Source organism: Cupressus sempervirens, chromosome 4 (assembly GCF_028749045.1).
Source record: "Cupressus sempervirens isolate cs-2001-9-10 chromosome 4, ASM2874904v1, whole genome shotgun sequence".
NCBI lineage: Eukaryota > Viridiplantae > Streptophyta > Pinopsida > Cupressales > Cupressaceae > Cupressus > Cupressus sempervirens.
The window spans coordinates 328016350-328034844 of record NC_143121.1 but is presented as its reverse complement, the minus strand read 5'-3'; the positions used below and the strand labels follow the sequence as shown (position 1 = coordinate 328034844).

General features: G+C 35.6%; 1 protein-coding gene across 5 annotated transcripts in view; it reads left to right on the top strand.

The window, feature by feature from the left end:
- The window catches only part of SNI1 (negative regulator of systemic acquired resistance (SNI1)), a 212568-nt gene that overhangs the window by 90349 nt on the left and 103724 nt on the right, over positions 1-18495 (top strand). For all 5 annotated transcript variants that reach the window (XR_016363806.1, XR_016363807.1, XM_089825098.1 and 2 more), the window contains exon 13: positions 1303-1368. Coding sequence is in view for 3 of the 5 variants with exons in the window: in XM_089825098.1 (XP_089681224.1) it covers positions 1303-1368 (66 nt within the window). In the remaining 2 variants the exon portion in view is untranslated. The remainder of the gene's footprint in view (positions 1-1302; positions 1369-18495) is intronic.

Here is an 18495-nt window from a genome sequence, read left to right as displayed (position 1 = left end):
TTAATAATAAAATAGCTTTGTTACTCTATTGAAAAATGATTATAATATCAACTTTATTTTGCTTTACTGTTTTAATCTGGCCTCCTTTTATTAAAATAACATATAAGTTGTTTGTAGGAAAATGGGTCCATTATTATAGTTTATTCTAGTATTAAATATAAAGCAATTATAATATTACTTTATAAGATCATTTTATTTAATTCCTGAGTGTAGGAAATATTAGATATTTCCTTATTAATACATACATTGTGAATTTAGGCGCAGATATGAATTCTGTCTGACGTGCCATGATCATTGATGCTCCTAAAAAGTAGGAGACTAGGCCTGTCAATTTGAGAGTGAATTGCAATGGTTCCCTTTTGAGCTATGCACCTCGGGGATGTGTGCTAATGAATTGGGAGTTCTTCCTAGCAAATAAGAGCACATCTTAGAAACTAGAAAATGCATTCAAAATCCCCAAAATGTTTACATAGGTCTTTGGATGCTTCCTGGGCAACTTCCAGTCAATTCCTTAAAAATAGGGATCCCATTTAAATTTTAGGAAACTATTGTCAGCTCCCCAAAAATTGGCGACATTGCAATTGATTTCCCTGCAAGAGAGCATTGCTATAGCGTCATCTTGGTTATTTATCTTGCATTGAAAACATTAACATTGGTACACATCCTCCACCAGCATGACCAGTATCCCTTTTTGCTGCATCACAAAAATGGAGTTTTATCTTTCGAAGGAAAGGGCCACACAATTATAGGCTTTACCATTGAGTTAATCCCAAGCTTCAATATCAGGAGTGCATTTTCTAACCATCGATCTTTAGATATACAAAAGGAATTATTCTGGAAATCAATTTTGTATTTAAAATTTGACCTTTCTGTATTGTAGATCTTGACATGTGTTTCTTTTGATGTATTATTTCCTTAATATGTTCAAGTGTACATTTTATACAAATTTCCTAGCTACAGCAACTGCTCTGATTTTCTGAACAGCTATTTTTCCCAGTAATGCTGAATTAAGCCAGCTGGTGTTTACAAAAATAACTCTTTTGTACTAGTATTGATTGTAATCTCACAGATAAGCTCTTGGGTTGACCTCATTTATGCCATCTTCAAACTGAAATATTACACCTTGAGTATTTTCAGAGTTTGCTGATAATGATTTATTATGAATTATCAAATGATCCATGTACATCAAACAATTTATTTGGCATGATTGTAAAGCAGTTTTAAAAGTTTTATTGAAGGCAGAATGATCTTTGGCTTAATTTATCCTATGGGAATCATACTTACACTCACCATGTTTTGCAGGGAACGAAAGATGCAAAATGGAAGACAAACATTATTTTAACTTTCTTTTCAAAGCATTGCCCAAGGGTTTGTCTTCTTTTCTTTTATCAAGACAGTCCCTCCATTCTTGATTAGGCACATGGATGTTGAAATCGATTGCTATTCTGTTTTAATTTTCGTTTTTTCAAATTTGTATGACTCTAACCCGTACGACTAGAATTCATTATTGTACTCATTGTCTTGGTCTAGATGAATTGAATATCTACCATGGAGAAGAGGTTGCCTCATGGCTGCAGCATATCTGCAGAGTTTTAAATGGAAGTGAAACTTATTGTTCATCTCAAGATATAACATATGTCAACCTCATTGAAGCTTGGAAAATAATACTAGCATTGATAAAATTACTTGAATATAAAATGAATGAAAAAATACCTTTTCTGGATTCGCTAATATTTTTCTTTTGACTTGAATATTGCTAGCTGTAGTGCTAAGGCAAATCATTCAATCGTGGCACAATTCCTTGATCAAGCCACTGCTATGGGGAAACTCTCAAACGCTGCACACAGACCCCTTGTAATTTGCAGATAACAAAAATTGCAGGGCACTAATAATGACTGCCCGACCTCTAAATTCAGTCACCCTGCCTTGGCGTGGATTACTGATGAAAACATTTATCAAACGACACCCTCTAGGTATAGAATGTGAGCTTCCAATTCAAATTTGCACCTCTATTTGCAGTCAGAATTAATTGAGAAACTTGTTTCCAGCCCCTGTTGGTAAATTCTATATTGTAGCTGACGGGTAGAATAGTATTCGAACAAGTGCGTGACGATTGAGTCACCCCTTTGGGAAGGTATATGTACACCGTCTGGAATGGACTTTACATTATCATTGTAATCAATCATATCGAATATTGTAGTATCTTCTGCATATATGCGAAAAATTAAAGGAATACTTCTATGTTACATGTTCTTGTCTATTATTTAAATGCATTAATAAACCGTCTACCTTGTACGGTAAACATTTGGCGCTGTTGCCTATAAGGACTAGGTGCTATGAATGCTGAACACATTGAATAAAGATAGAAATAAGAATCCAGAAGATGACGACATAAGTGTGGCACGAGAAGTATTAAACCACACACAACAAAGCCACTGAAGGCACAAACTCCAACAACTCGGCGAAGGGTATGACAGTGGTGGCACAGGAGGTGACCATGGTACCAGAGGAGCACTGACAAATGGAGTGCAGTCGACAAGTCGATCAAGGGAGAGGTTGCTAGAAGAAGCTCGAAGAAGGAAAAGGGTGATCGAAGGAACAAAGGAAGAATTGGCAAACTGGTATATGCCACGGGGGAATCCGAACGGAAGGGGAAGGACAAGCATGGCTCGAAGTGTCAAAGGAACACGAGCTTGGGGTGAACTCTTCATCCTTGATATAGTTGACGAGCAAATACAGTTTGGTCGAAACAACTAAGTCCTTGAGGAAGTCTTCACGCTACTTGAGAATGTAGGTGTTCATAACGCGGGTGTTCAAAGCGGTACGGGAGTACGAAACAACGTGGGTACAGACAACAACGCACAACAAAAGAAAGAAAGGGTACCGATGCCCCATCCAATGGAAAAATTACCAAAGTTTGATTGGGATGGCACAACTGACCCGATCAGACACTTCAAAACTTGCGAGACTATTTGGACAGCGAATAGAGAAAACAACTAGGACGAATGGGCAAGGCTATTTCCAACCAACTTACGAGGTGTAGCAATCGATTGGTTTTTTGACATCGATCCGGCAAAGCTAACGACATGGGAAAGCATAAAGAAGGAATTTATTATAGAGTTTTAACTGCTACGAGACGACAATGAGATAGTAGCAAAAATCTACACCATAAAAAAGGGGAAAAATGAAACAGTTCGTGTATATGCTACAAAGCTAAAAGAATTAGTAAATAAAATGGAAAGTAAGCCAGTAGACGGGTTGAAAAAGAGATGGTTCATAGGACTACGCCCGAAGTTAAAAAGGAAAATAAAGATTGTACCACCATCGTTGTACACTGAAGCATACAATCGAGTGAAGGATTTAGAGAGTGAACAAAAGACAAAAAAGAAGAAGAAAAGTAGATCATCCGCCTCGGATGAATCCTCTTTTGAAGATAGCAGTGGGGATGAAAAGGGTAGTAAGAAGGTTTGAGCACTCCAGAAGGATATGATCAGGATGATGAAAGAGTTTAAGAATATGCAGAAAGGGAATAAACAGACCAAAGAAAACGAGCTATGGCGCACAGAATGCAAGACAAAAGGTCACACTAAGGGATGTTGTCCGAAGAATCAGTTTTGTGATATTCGCCAAATCGCGGGACATTCCACAAAGGAATGCCCATTCAATATGAAAACAAGAGGGCATCAACAAGTGCTCCTGACACAGGAAGCATCCACGTCAGGAGGGAACAGAAACGCAAACAATGACGGTGCCACCTCAGGTGGGTACAAAAACAACAGAAGGAGACAAAACAATAACACTGACAACAACAACAACAATAATAATAATGGGGACCGTAGTCGAATTCAGTATGATGGGAATGGCTGATTGATGGTTCAATGTTGGGCATGCAACTTGTGGGCCACTTTGCACGAAATTGTACAATGACGAATACACTGAAGTTGTTATGTAGATGGTGTGGTCCTAGAAACCATGAAGATGCCAAGTGTTCGAAATCAAAATCAGGAGTGAATTTGATTAGTATCGAATCAGGAACGAATGAGGAGGAAGTCCTGGCAATTACACGTAAATAGGCAAAGTTGTACCTAGACCCAACGGAAGAAAAGAAGAGACTAGAAGAAGTACGGGCAAACATTGAGAAGGGGATGCAGATAGAGAAACCACAAATGGAGAAAGGGGACACTGTGGGTACCTCAACGAGGAACTACGCAGAATAGAACATCATAAGGCGGATATTACAAACTGAAGTGCTAGTAATTAAATGATCTGATCCTCACAATTCCCCAACTACGAACGACACTCAGAAATATGGCTTTGGCTGCTAAACTGCAAGAAGAACCTAGGAAGGAAAAGGGAAGCAAAACAAGCGCAACAGACCCAATGCTACTAGCCCTCACATCAGGAAGGCATCCAACGGTTGTAGAAATGGGTATAGTGGGAACGATTCTCTCAGACACAATTGTGGATGGAGGTTCAAGGGTAAATGTCATACTAGAAGATACCTAGAAGAAGTTGGGACAGCCAACGTTGTGGCCACCCACGTTCCAATTGCTAATTGTAGACCAACATGGCATTAAGCGTCTAGGGATCCTGATGGCACAACCAGTGACTATTGGAACATAGTCGTTCGTGCTCGACTTTGTAGTCATCTTGCTAAAAAGAAGGGGATATGATGCTATTCTTGGACGAGGATGGCTCGTACAAGCAAAGGTTAAACATGACTGGAAGAAGAATACACTATTGATGGAGAGCAGAGGACAAAGATTTATTATTGATTTACACACACAAATGGTGGGAGAAGAAGCTGGATCGTCTGATTTAGGAGAGGACGAAGGGAAGAAGCAAATGGAACTGGATGAGGAAGGAGTCCTACAGTTGGAAGGTAGATTGAAGGATGACGATCTGAATTTGGTGAATGGTCTATTTCACTGGTAGATGGAGGATTATGAACTCTATAGAGGAAGAATGCGACGGAGATGGATTTCCAAAAGAATTTAGGGAAATAAAAGATGGGAACACATAGCTGGATGAAACACCTGCACACGTATTCAATAAGGAAAAGCCAATAAACTATGAAGAAGCCACAGTACAAACCATGAATCTGGGAGATGATACCGAACCAAAGAACATACTGGTGGGAGATAACTGGAATCCAGTATTAAAAACAACTGCATTTAAAATAGTACAACCTTTTAGGAGAGCAAAGCAAGTACACTGTATGGACAAGCGTCAAAGGGAATTTTGGCCGTACGGGCACATGTGGAGGAGAGTGGGAGTACGCTTGCCATAAAACAGGGCCGTACAGTCTATCAGGAGTGTAAGCAAGAAAGGAAGGCAATAAAGGAAAACAAAATGCTATATGACCTAGGATGCCGTATGGCCAGGTAAGAGGCGGCAAGAAATCACAGGTGATCCACCGTACGGCCAGACAGGAGAAGATATTGTACATGACACACCGTCTTCCTCAAGAGGGGAAGAAGTATCACCGTATGGGTAATAACTAGCTAGTGAATTGGACTGTACGAACTCAAGGAGAACACAAGTTAATGCATCGTACGACATTAAGGAAATCACAAAGACTATACTACAATTTGCATGTTCAAAAAAGATTGTACTAAAATCTAGAGAGAGCTTTGAGCCACGTGGAGAATAGAAGAATACACTGTACGGCTGGAAATTTCTAGGAAGAGACTTGGAGGTGCATCGTACGGCAGAAGAGAGTAACACAATTGCCATATGGAAGTCCGCATGGCCTGGGAAGAGCATTGAAGCAACCATTGTACGACACAGAAGGGAGTCAATACTGTACGGAAAATTGGAGAAAGAAACAGAATACCGTACGATCGAGAAGGAACACCGTATGACTCTCACCTAGAACACCATACGATCGAGAAGGAACACTGTACGACCCCCACCAAAATCACAGAGCTATTAGAAGGCTATATAAATGTGCTGTACAACAGGTTGAGGTGACCATATGGGATATACTGTGGAGGCAGTACAGTGTGTAGGCGTACACTGTACGGTATTGGTAGAAAGGTTGTAACATAACAGAGAGAGATCACCGTACAAACTCTTTTGAAGGGAAGGAGATTGCAATACACTGGTAGACACAGAAGAAGGGTGATAGGAGGTTCTAAAAAAAAAAAGGACGACAAATCAAAATAGTTCAGAATGAATAATGTATGATACCGAAGGGAATGGAAAGACGTAAACAGGTAGTAAAACATAAGCGGTTGGTTGAAAGAATATGAAATTAGAAGAAAATCACAAAAATGGTGTGTTCCATGGACTTTTTTGTGGGTTTGAGAGTGCTAATTTGGTCTTGGCCCTCGCTGCCCCTTGACCTCGCTGGGGGCACCCCCAGTCAGTTTAGTTATCAATCGTGGGAAGTGTGACCAAGAGCTGTTGTAGGCATGGAGTGTTTATATGCCAGAGGTGGAGAGAGCACTAGAGCAAGCCTCTCGAGAAGGGTGCTATGCTTTGAGGCACTCGGAGCAGGTGTTTGGCATGAGGCTATTTTGGTGGATGCATAGAGAGCTTGAGAGGAGCTGATCATCTAGTTGGAGGCAGTAGAGCGACACTTGGCTTAGCGTACCTAGTCGTTGGAAGTAGAGAAGATGACACAGGTGGCTATCAAGGTCAGATTGGCTAAGGTGACAATATTGTGTTAGTAGAGGCTACAGATGCAATGTGTTTTGGAGACCAGTTTGGTGCTGGCATGGGAGAAATGTGAATGTGATGTGATGGAAAAAGATCTATCCTGTTATAGTTAGTCACAGTTAGTGTATTCTATTTTGTTAATCTGTCTCGGATATTTTTAAATTGTTGTCTGAAGACGACTTTACTTTTTGGGGGGATGATGTTGTCGGTAAATTCTATATTGTAGCCGGCTTGTAGAATAGTATCCGAATGGGCACGTGACGCTTGAGTCACCCCTTCAGGAAGGTATATGTACACCGTCCGGAATGGACTTTGCATTATCATTGTAATCAATCATATCGAATATTGTAGTATCTTTTGTATATATGCGAATAATTAAAGGAATACTTCTGTGTTACATGTTCTTGTCTATTGTCTGAATCCATTAATAAACTGTTTACCCTGTACGGTAAACAACCCCTTCACAAGTCAGTAAATGTCATCCAATTTCCAATCTCCATAGGTACAGTAAAACAGTAGGAGAATTTGCAATTTGTTATACCTCAGCAACAAATTGTAACAATGCTTAGAACAATTCTTAGAAAAAACTTCATAGAAACCCTCAACCAATTGATCAATGAGAAAATATAATATTCAAGATAATCAATTCTCAAAAATGAGGTCATATTTATAATGCTTTTTTGTGCCAATTAGCTTTACCATCACGCCTTTCACTTAGAGATGGCTTTATAATATAAAGTCCAATTACTTTATGTTAAGGTTGTAGCTTCAATCAGATTGTTTGGATCTGAGATACATTATCGTATTGGTAAATCATAATTTTCTTATATATATACTTATCCATGTTAAATAATATATATATATATATATATATATATATATATATATATATATATATATATATATATATATATATATATATAAATAGTATTATATATGTATAATATTATATATATATTATTATACATATTATTATTATTTATGTTAATATAATATTATTAAATGATGATTATACCATAGAGACATTTCTTTTCATGAGACATGTCTCCTCATGTCTTATTTATATGAGATCCATATCTGCATTTGGAACATATGAATAAAAATGACCATATTATTACATTTATAGAAAAGATCCATGTTACTTAACATGGTATCAGAGCAAGGTCAAATAACAACATTAAAGAAGTCTTTTTAGTTCTTCAGTCCATACAGAGGCTTGGTGCAAGAAAAATAAATTAATATTCCAGTTTTGAAAAGGATTTGTGTCCATTCAGTTGCTTCTGTCTTGCAATCAAAGCCCATTTTTTGATGGGTGAGAATCTAGGAGTAGTAGGGCTGAAGCTGCTCTGAAGCATGGTCAACGTGGATTGCGGTGAAATTCTATTAGATGATATTGAATACTCAAGATTGTTGCAGAGCACACTTCGGATATTTGGAGGGATGGAGTGACTTTGTGTGTATCATCACAGTTGGATGTCGTCAGTTCTCCTTACCGTAAATGTAATGATGTTGTCAGTTCTATGATAATTGTTCCCTCATCATATGCATAGATGAAATCTCTTCCTTGGAGACTTATCTTTTCTTTTTCTTTTGTTGTGGTGTGAGTGTCGTCACTTAGACTGGCCTCTTTGAGTCTTAAGTTATTCATTGAGTCTTTTATAATTATGGCTGGTATTTTTTTTTTGTAAATTACTAATGGATGAGTGTTGATTTGTTATTTTATTCTTCCAAGCTCTTGGATGTAGTCATCTATTACTTTTGTGTGATTATCCTATTTGGCATTGAACCGTTCTTGACTTGTTGTCCTTCTTACTTTCATCGAGTCTTGCTTATGTGGCAATATTTATTCAGTTTCTTTGCTAGAGAATATAATTACAGGTCTATCTCCATCAAGTCACGATGTCTCTTGGCGGCAAACGCTCGGAAATGTATTTTGTTATTTTTCATATCTTATGCAAAGTTGTCCGTTCCTCTTGGTGTAGAGATATCTTTGCATCAATTTTTCGCTATCGAGTTTCCAAATATTAGCAGACTTCTTTCTTCAATTATTTTTGGTCAGGCAGATTTGTTTGAGCGACATGTGATGTTATTCTTCGGTGATTGAACTTTTTCTGTTCTACTTCATTAAAATATTGTTCAGTTTTGTTTAATTCATTCTCTGAAGTTATCAGGGTTTTGCACCTCTTGTTATAGTATTGATCTTACTCTGAGATAGTTTTATCCCGTGCGAGATGTATCTCTATGGAAGCATATGTTCAAGCAGCATAATACTTTGAATTCTCCGTGTTAGCTATTTTAAGGCTTTGATTAGTCTGATTATAAGTCCTTCATTTTTGGGTAATTTCTGAAAGGAACCAATCTTTGTTGTCACTATGATTCTTACTCATTCTGCAGTAGACAAAGCGATTTGTGTTGTTTTGTAGGAATTGTTTTTATATTTATTGGCTTTCTTGAAAGCTTCTCCATATTGTAATGTTAAGATTCTGAGATGGTGCCTCTCAAATCTAGGAGTGAAACTTCTCGAGGTTTTTAAATCCCTGTTTGAAAAGGCACTGGTTTGGAAATTTTAGTCACTGCCTACTAGCAGACCCTTTGTAACGTTGAAAATAGGAAATCTCTGCACGAAATAGAAATCAGAGCACACTACATATCACTGTTTCTCTCATCCAAAACAAGATTCAAAGCTACATCTCCAAAATGATTCGTTCACCCACTTTCAAGTCCGCTGATCTGAAAACGAGACTGAGTTATCACATGGTACGATCAGCCTAGGTAAACATGTTAACGGTGGAAGATTATTGGACACCACACATAGTTATAAGGTAATTTATACAAATAGAACCTTTCTTCACTTTATAAGTCAAGAGGTACATTTATGAATCTATTTTATTTTTATGAACTTATGTTCATTTATATATAGAGATGTAAATGTTCATACATAACTTTAAAAGGATTATATATATATAGTGATAATAAAGTATATATTTTCTAAATAATTATTATAAATATAAGTGAATATAAATTGAGATATTGATCATATAAGGAAATAATATGCTGGAAATATAGATTATAGTTTGCATATAGAAGATGCAATTTATGCATGTATACAATTAATTAGATATTTGTTATATTGGAATAATAGGGATCATTCTAAAAGTAATAGAGTATCACATTAGTTTCTAATTATCTGCATTTTGTTGGAAAGATCTTATTTTGAATATAATCTAGGTCTCTCTCTTATTTTTCGAATACATACTATAAGAGCTATGTGCCTTGATCTTTTTCTCCGAGAATACTCTTGCAGGAAAAAGAGGGAGATTGAGATTCAAAGGGAGACTGACAAGTCATTAGAGGCAACCTTAAAAGAAAGGGAGCATATAGAGGATATGATACAGTCAACCTTTGGTGATCTTGATCATATTAATTCAGAGGGAGTAAACCACGTTGTGATAGATTCACTAATGATATAAATTTGGAATACACAGATTGCAAGATGTGCGTAATATAGTTTTAATCAAAAGATCAAACAAATACCTTTGTATGAACAAAAAAAATTTGAGTTGTGAGACGTTAATGAAGCTTTTAAGAATTTATTTGAACCATCTACAAGTCTCTCTTTGATGAATGGAACTTGACGTATGAGTTGTAGATTCATTCACGTGGCACAATCATACTCAATCAAGATATTGGCAAATTGTGGACAAGTTTAAGGAAATGGAAGGACAGGTCGCTTCTACTGTTAAGCTAAATGAATGTTGGGACCTTCAATGGACAAAAAGAGAAAGTTATAAAGGAGTTGTCATATTTGATACAAAATAGTTCAGCAATATAAGAATGAGTGGAACTTTTACATTGTAGGGGGAATAATAGTCAATGTTCCTTTCCCACTTGAACCTTATTTAGAGGGGATATGTTCCATTCTCTAATAGTTTAAGAAGACAATTTCTGAATCTTCATGTGCACAAAGTATTCTTATTTTTACATTTATTTACTCATTGTAGTCTCTCTTGTAATTCTATACATAGTATAAGGATTATTTTCCTTGATTTTTTTCCTTTATGGTTGAGGATGTTCTTACAGGAAAAGAAGGTTGGTACTTTACACATGCTACCAAATATTGTGCAGACTCAATTTAATGATAGTAGCTCCAAAGATCCTGATGATCAAGATGGATATAGTGAGGCTCTTGAACATCTTTGATGATTGAGATTATGAGTATCCTTCTACATTAAGAGGGAGTATGACACTTCTTCAAATGCAATGCAGGAGCTTAGAAAATTGATATTCAGAGGGAGTCTAGAAATACATGTTTATGACTGCATGGTTTTGATGGGCCTATGCTTGAGTGCATCATGAGGAAGTATTGAGTTATCACTAGAAAATTGGAAGATTAATATTAGATTCAGAGTAATTCTAACAAGAATCCTTGGGGGAAGAGAAACTCTAAGGGAGTAAGTAGAGGACCTGACTTCCTAGGATCATTGTTCAGAGGGAGAATTTCGAGATGCAATCCTTTGTAAATAATATCTTCTCTACAAGGAGAAGTTGTAAGTGAAATTCCTTGTAATGCATTTTTTTGTGATAGAGAAGGTGAAAGCCTTTGTACCACCCTCTGATTGGGTTCATGGTGGTTATATTTCACATATAATATGTAATGAAAGGTGACGATCTTTCATTGACATATATAAATAGAAGGTAACCATTGTAAGGTAACAATCTTATAAATGGTAGACCTATTATCATGACAAACTTCATTAAGTTGTTGTCCTAGAGTGTTGGAAGTCATGATAACGAATGTATCAACCATTGTAAGGTGACGACCTTATCAATAGTTGCTCTATCTCCTAACACAAAAATGTGTTGGAGCAAGTGTTATCATGGTTCTTCAGGCCGGATTTTACCGGACACCTTGATAACCAACTTATCATGGTTCTTCAAGCCGAATTTTGTGAGACACCATGAAAATCAATTGTTATGGTTCTTCGGGCCAGATTTTGCCGGACACAATAACTTAAATTTGTCATTGACGACAGTTAAAGTGGTGTTTAAATCTTGTATTATAATTGCTTCAATGCTCTTTTGCTAAAGAGGGAGTGTTGAGAAATTTAGCCTTATAGTAAATTGAATATCATACCAAGATGATATCTCTTCATATACTTGAGAACATAATGTGTTTTACAAACCCTCCTTAGCTAAGAGGGAGTGTTAAGGTTGTAGCTTCAGTCGGATTGTTTGGAGTTGAGATACATTATTCTTATTGGTAAATCATGATTTTCTTATATATATACATATCCATGTTAAATAATTTTATTATATATAATATATATAATATATTATTGTACATATTATTATTATTTATGTTAATATAATATTATTAAATGATGATTACACCATAGAGACATGTCTCTTCATGAGACATGTCTCCTCATCTCTTATTTAGATGAGATCCAAATCTGCGTTTGGAACATATCAATAAAAATGACCATATTATTACATTTATAGAAAAGATCCATGTTACTCAACACTTTATAATATAAAGCACAATAATAATTAAAGTGCATTAAATATTCATTAAGTCTCATTAAAACTGGAAATAAATATGACTTCACCAAATAATCCATCTCGAGACCGAGAGCGAAATTGATAGGCAACCACCTTGATGAAAAGTGCCCTACAAAAAATTGTAACAGACCAAAAGTGACTTATTAAAAATTGTAAGTCCAAAAAAACCAATCCGCAACAAGGACCCTCAAAGCCAGACGTCAACTCACTAGGGTTGCAATGACTAGTTGACAAACTCAACCTTTAGGAACTTGCTAATTGGGGACATTACAAGTGGATTGAATGATGACCATCTTGCATGATGTACAATGATAATATTATGAATTAATACAAGGAGCTGCCCGCTCAGGTAGTGCTTATTTGGATATATATATATATATATATATATATATATATATATATATATATATATCTATATATATATATATATATATATATATATATAACACGCACACACATACACACACACACACACACACATATACACACATATATACACACATATATATGCACATACATACATGGGTAAGTACATCTATATATAAAGAAGATTTCTAGAGAGATGAATGAAAGTAAAGCTGATTTGTAAGTTTATTTAGACTATTGATCATATAAATTTCATACGCTAATGAGTGTATACAAAACAAAGACAAAGATGTAATGCTCAACAATAAGTCGGGCAATGAGTTTGAAATTGTATTGGAAAGGATGTTCAATGAGTTGACTATAGTAAATATGGATTTGGGGTCAAAGTATAATTTTTTTTTGAAGGTGAACTATGATCAAACTAAATAGAGTTTAATGATGCAATGGGTGACTGGGGCCGTGTAGAGGTAAAGTAAGTATTGCCATAATTGATTAATATAATGAATATAAGAAAGTGCTCTCATGGGAATGATTGAGAAAATGCTAATAAGCCAAACAATTTAAAAGAATAATTTTAAGATGAAGAATAGTTTTCAAGTAAGTTACTGATTTGGGTTTGGGGAAAGTCTCAAATACAAGAACTTGGTATGCGGGTTTGTGATTTTTTTCATTATGGTAGGTATGGGTTCGTGTGTGTATATATATTATACATATGCATTATATATACAAACCAATAAGAGAAATATACATTATTGTATCACTAAATCATTTCATACTCATACTCATGCCAAAGATAAACATTAAAAGTCTAAATATAGTAATACTTGATCATTGATCTATATTTACGATTCTAATGGAAATCATTACACTAAGTTACAAAATTAAAATGTAGTTCATGAAAGTCTGAAACATGGTTCAATGTTCAATGTTCATCAATCATCAAAGTGTTCATCAAGTCATCATAGGGATTATCAAAATAATCATCATCTATGAGATTTTCAGTAGGTGCAAGTAAATCATCATCAAGAATTGAGTACAATCAGCTCATTGGCAAGGTGGAGAGAAAAATGAGAGAGCAACTGTGAAATAAAAGTGTGTTTTGATGTTTCATAATGGGCTGTTTTAGGATTAGAACAAAAAATTTAATAATAAAAATATGCATTTTCTTTGTTTTTAGGCCCACTTTATAAGTTGGACACTATGGGTTTTCACACGGACCCATGAGGGTCCATAGGATTGGGTGTGGGTCCTCCTCAAACCCAACGTGAACTCAGGAGGATCGAGTAGAGACCCATGCAAACTTGTGAGAACTCACAATGTCGAGTTTATAAAGTGGGCCCCAAAAACATAAAACATACATTATTTTGTGAGGATCCAGACAGCTGGCTGCAGACCCTTCCTGAACCCAATGCATACCTTGACTCAATTTGAGAGTCTACGATGTGAACCTGGTAACTTACGTTTTTAACCTATGCTACCAATGTTTCTACTAGTTTTGGTTTGGGTTTAGAGATGTATTTTATAGATTTTTTCAAACTTTCTGTTAAAGGATGTAGCTTCGGTCTGACAATAACTGTGATATGCACATTTGAAACCGATAATCATATATATATATATATATATATATTCTGAGATCATTTAAGGCATGATCGATACTTATTCTAATTCCTTTGATATCTAGATCACTATCAATATATACTTTATATCGAGCTGCAGATCATAATGATTGGTATTATATTTTAGACTTGTGTTAAGTCTGTAACAAATCGGGCATGATTAGTTAACAGCGAATAGGTGTGAGGATGAATGTTCATGTCTCCATTCGGAGACATGACCATTCACTCCCACACCCTTCCACATGTCTCCATTTCGAGACATGACCATTCACCCCCACACTCTTCCACATTATATGTATACTTGATCCGCTTGAATAAACAAGATATCAAACTCAATTAATGCAAGCACATCAAAGGATCGAAGGACATTCTGAGTTCAAGAACATTATGTTATCTCTGTACTAACTTCAACAGATTTTGGAGCAAATCTATCCTTTGTCAACAATGCTTATACCTGCAATAAAATTGTACATCGGTATGCCACGAATTGAAATCTCGTAAGAAACTTAACATGGTATCAGAGAAGGCGAACCCTAGGCCTGTTCGTGCTAAAGCATCTATAGTGGATCAGAATGCCTCTGCAATGTCATATAAAAAATCTAGTTCAAGAGGGGCTTGATGGAATATCAATGTCTTCTTAAATGATCATAATATCTCCAGTGTTCGATGTTTGATGTGTTTGGGACTTGTGCGAAGAGTATAAGATTAGGCAGATATTTGAAGAGGTTATTGATTTATTTTTCAAATGCAAAGATCCAATGCATGTGAACTATTGGTCTTGGTTTACAGAACTTGTCGTGACATCTACGTGTTTTCCAAAACAAATATGTGAGATTGAGGAGGTTGTGTGAAGGTTGGATAAGTATGGGCCACTAGATGTGAAGAAATCAAGAAATTTTTCTCTTTCGACTGAGTTTCGACAGTGTGCCCAAATTTAGAAGCGAGACCAGGAGACCATATTGCACTACAAATTGATAATGATGCCATAACTTATGCCATATACGGTCTATGGAAATTGATTGGCCTAATATTTTGTTTTGTATTGAGGTGAGAGCATAAACATTCTGATTATATGAATTCAATCCCTATTTGTGTCTGGCTTCTTGCATGGAGAGGCTCAGTCTTACAAAGGATATATGCATGTATTACCAAACTGTACAGATAGTCAAATATTGGGCAGACATAATTGAACATCTTATTAAATCGCCCAATTTAGGCTAGTATTGGCATAAGCTTTGACAGTAAAATTTTGAACGTATGAAATGAAACCCATAACGGAAAATTCATTGGAAGCATTGAAAGTTGGAGGTGCTCTCAACAATAGAGATGAGAATTGAGATAGCAAATTATGTATTAATGGTGTTTGGAATAGCAGCTTGGTTAAAACCTAAATCCAAGTTCATGGACTTCAAGATTGTTGGTCTGATGACTCATTGATCTATTCAAGCTATCAATTTCCTACGGTGAGAATATTACTTTGCAGACCTGCACATGGACACTAACAACACATCTGACTAACTGATGGATATGCCAAATTGGTCACCAAGTTTATTCTCTTACATTTGCATGCGACTCATGAAAACTCTATGAAAGGTGCTAATGCGTACATGAGAATTGATTGCAAAAAATTTCTCTTACAGGGTAAGTTATAGATGGATGTCGTGATCAATATAAACTTTGGAGAAGAATTCTTGTTGTGTATTGCACAGATCATATGCAGAATGATCTAAGTATTGGAAAACAAAATTGAGTTGACCTCAAATCAGTCAATGTGGTAGACACACAAAATACTCTAGTGAATGTGGCTTCATCACTCTAAAGAACCATAAGTCTGTCATTATAAAGAAAACCATAACATATGATGGGTTAATATTATAATGATGGATACGCAGATGGGTTAATATTATAATGATGGAAAGTGTGTATAAGATAGAATATAATCTATCAGTGGATGGTAGACTCAAAACGACAAATATTCTATGAAGGATGAAATTTTTTTCCTGCGTTATATTTCCTATATGCGCTCACCTTATGAAAAGGAAATATTTGAAACACAAGCATGAAAGCATATGGAATTCAGATTTAGAGGGAGTCTGGCATCTTCAAAGAGGTCAAAATGTTGATGAACTCGAGTTTCAAAGGGAGCAGATGGGTTCAGTCAACTTGTCACAATCCCGGTCATAGTGATTGAGAGGGAGTTTCATTGTTGAAGGTGAAATACTTATGAGGTAAACTTTATTTAATTGATTATTAACTAATGAAATCATTTAATGCGTTATGGGCCCTGTGGTAATCATGAGGAAGTGACGACTTCCATATGATTATCACTTGATTTTGTTAATGTTATTGGAAAATGACGATCTTACAATCATGATAGACATCGTGTGATGACTGAAACGGAACATGACCTTCTAGATTGTGATAGACATTGTGCGATGGTTGAAACATATCACAATAGATTATAAATGTTCGTATGGTAAGTGCACATTACCTTTGAAGATTTTTGAGTTATGGTGAATATCATGAGACTTGATATTCTTGGTCATACCATATCTTTGATATCATATTAAGTTGATATCTAAAACTTGGTATCACATGTTGGGTGATTCCTCATATCATGTGTTAGGTGATATGTAAAACTAGGTATCACATCTCAGGTGATTCGTCATAACACGTGTTAGGTGATATGTAAAACTAGGTATCACATGTTGGGTGATTCCTCATATCACGTGTTAGGTGATATGCAAAACTAGGTATCACATGTTGAGCGATTCCTCTTATCACATGTTAGGTGATATGTAAAACTAAGTATCATATGTTAGGTAATTCCTCATATCACGGTGTTAGGTGATATGTATAACTAGGTATTATATGTTAGATGATACTTCATATCATGTGTTATGTGATCACAAAATATGTAATATGGATATATGGTGGATATCATGAGACTTGATATCTGTGTACATACCATAACTAGAAAGAATATCATGAGACTTGATTTTCTTAAATATATCTAGATGATATCATTTTTAAATAAGGAGAACTTATATAGATGCACTTTGTTTTCCCTAGCTAAGAGGGAGTGTTAAATCATGTAGTTTCAGTCTGACAATAACTATGATATGCACAGTCGAAACCGATGATCATATATATTTTGAGATATTTAAGGCATGATCAAAACTTATTCTGATTCCTTTGATATTTAGATCACTATCGATCCATTCTTTATATCGGGCTGCAGATCATAATGATTGGTAATACATTTTAGACTTGTGTCAAATCTAAGAAATTGGGCATGATTAGTTAACACCAAATAGGTGTGAGGATGAATGTTCATGTCTCCGTTTGGAGAGATGACCATTCACCTCCACACCCTTCCACATCATATGAATACTTGATCCGCCTGAATAACCAAGGTATCGAAATCAATTAATGCAAACACATCAAAGGATCAAAGGACATTCTGAGTTCAAGAATATTTTATTATCTTTGTACTAACTTCTACAGATTCTGGAGCAAATCTATCCTTTGTCAACAGCGATCATACCTGCAATAAAATTGTGCATCAGTCTGCCACAAATTGAAATCTGGTAAGAAACTTTACACTTTCAATGGGGGTTTCTGTTCATTGTGGGTTTATTGATACCTTGTTTCTTAATATTATAAACCTTATGCAATATTAATAAAATTAATCAACAATTATAAAGTCCATATCGATTAGAAGTAGAATTTAAATAACATAATAAAGTGTCAGCAGTGGATCAAATTTGACCACTACTCAAAATGTTTACTATTGATTAAAATTGAACTTCCTGGATCAATAGAATTGCAGGTATGCCATTCCATCTAGACCACTTTTATTGGATTCTGCATGTGAACTGGAGTCTTCCTTTCTATAACCTTCCCATATAGGCCTATTTTACTAAGTCTTATACATAAATCTGCAGATAAAACATGTGAGAAAGAGGGCAATGCTTGAGTGAAAGAGGGCAATGTTTTCAGGGAAACTTTTTTATTGTTATGGATCCAAAAACAAATTTAGAAAAGGCACAAATTCGTACTACAAATAGCACACTGATGTTGTGGTAGGGGTTCTTATTTGTGAGAAGTCTTGCAGTACTATGAAACCATTGTACTGAACTCTACCTATGCAATTTAAAAAACATTACTCTATGTTATCTGTCATTTATAGTTTTATTATTATTGTGTATTAAAGTATTGTATGGTTTCATTTAAACTTGTACTGTAATTAGTAGTTTGGTAGTGTATAACTTCTAGCAAACAAAAA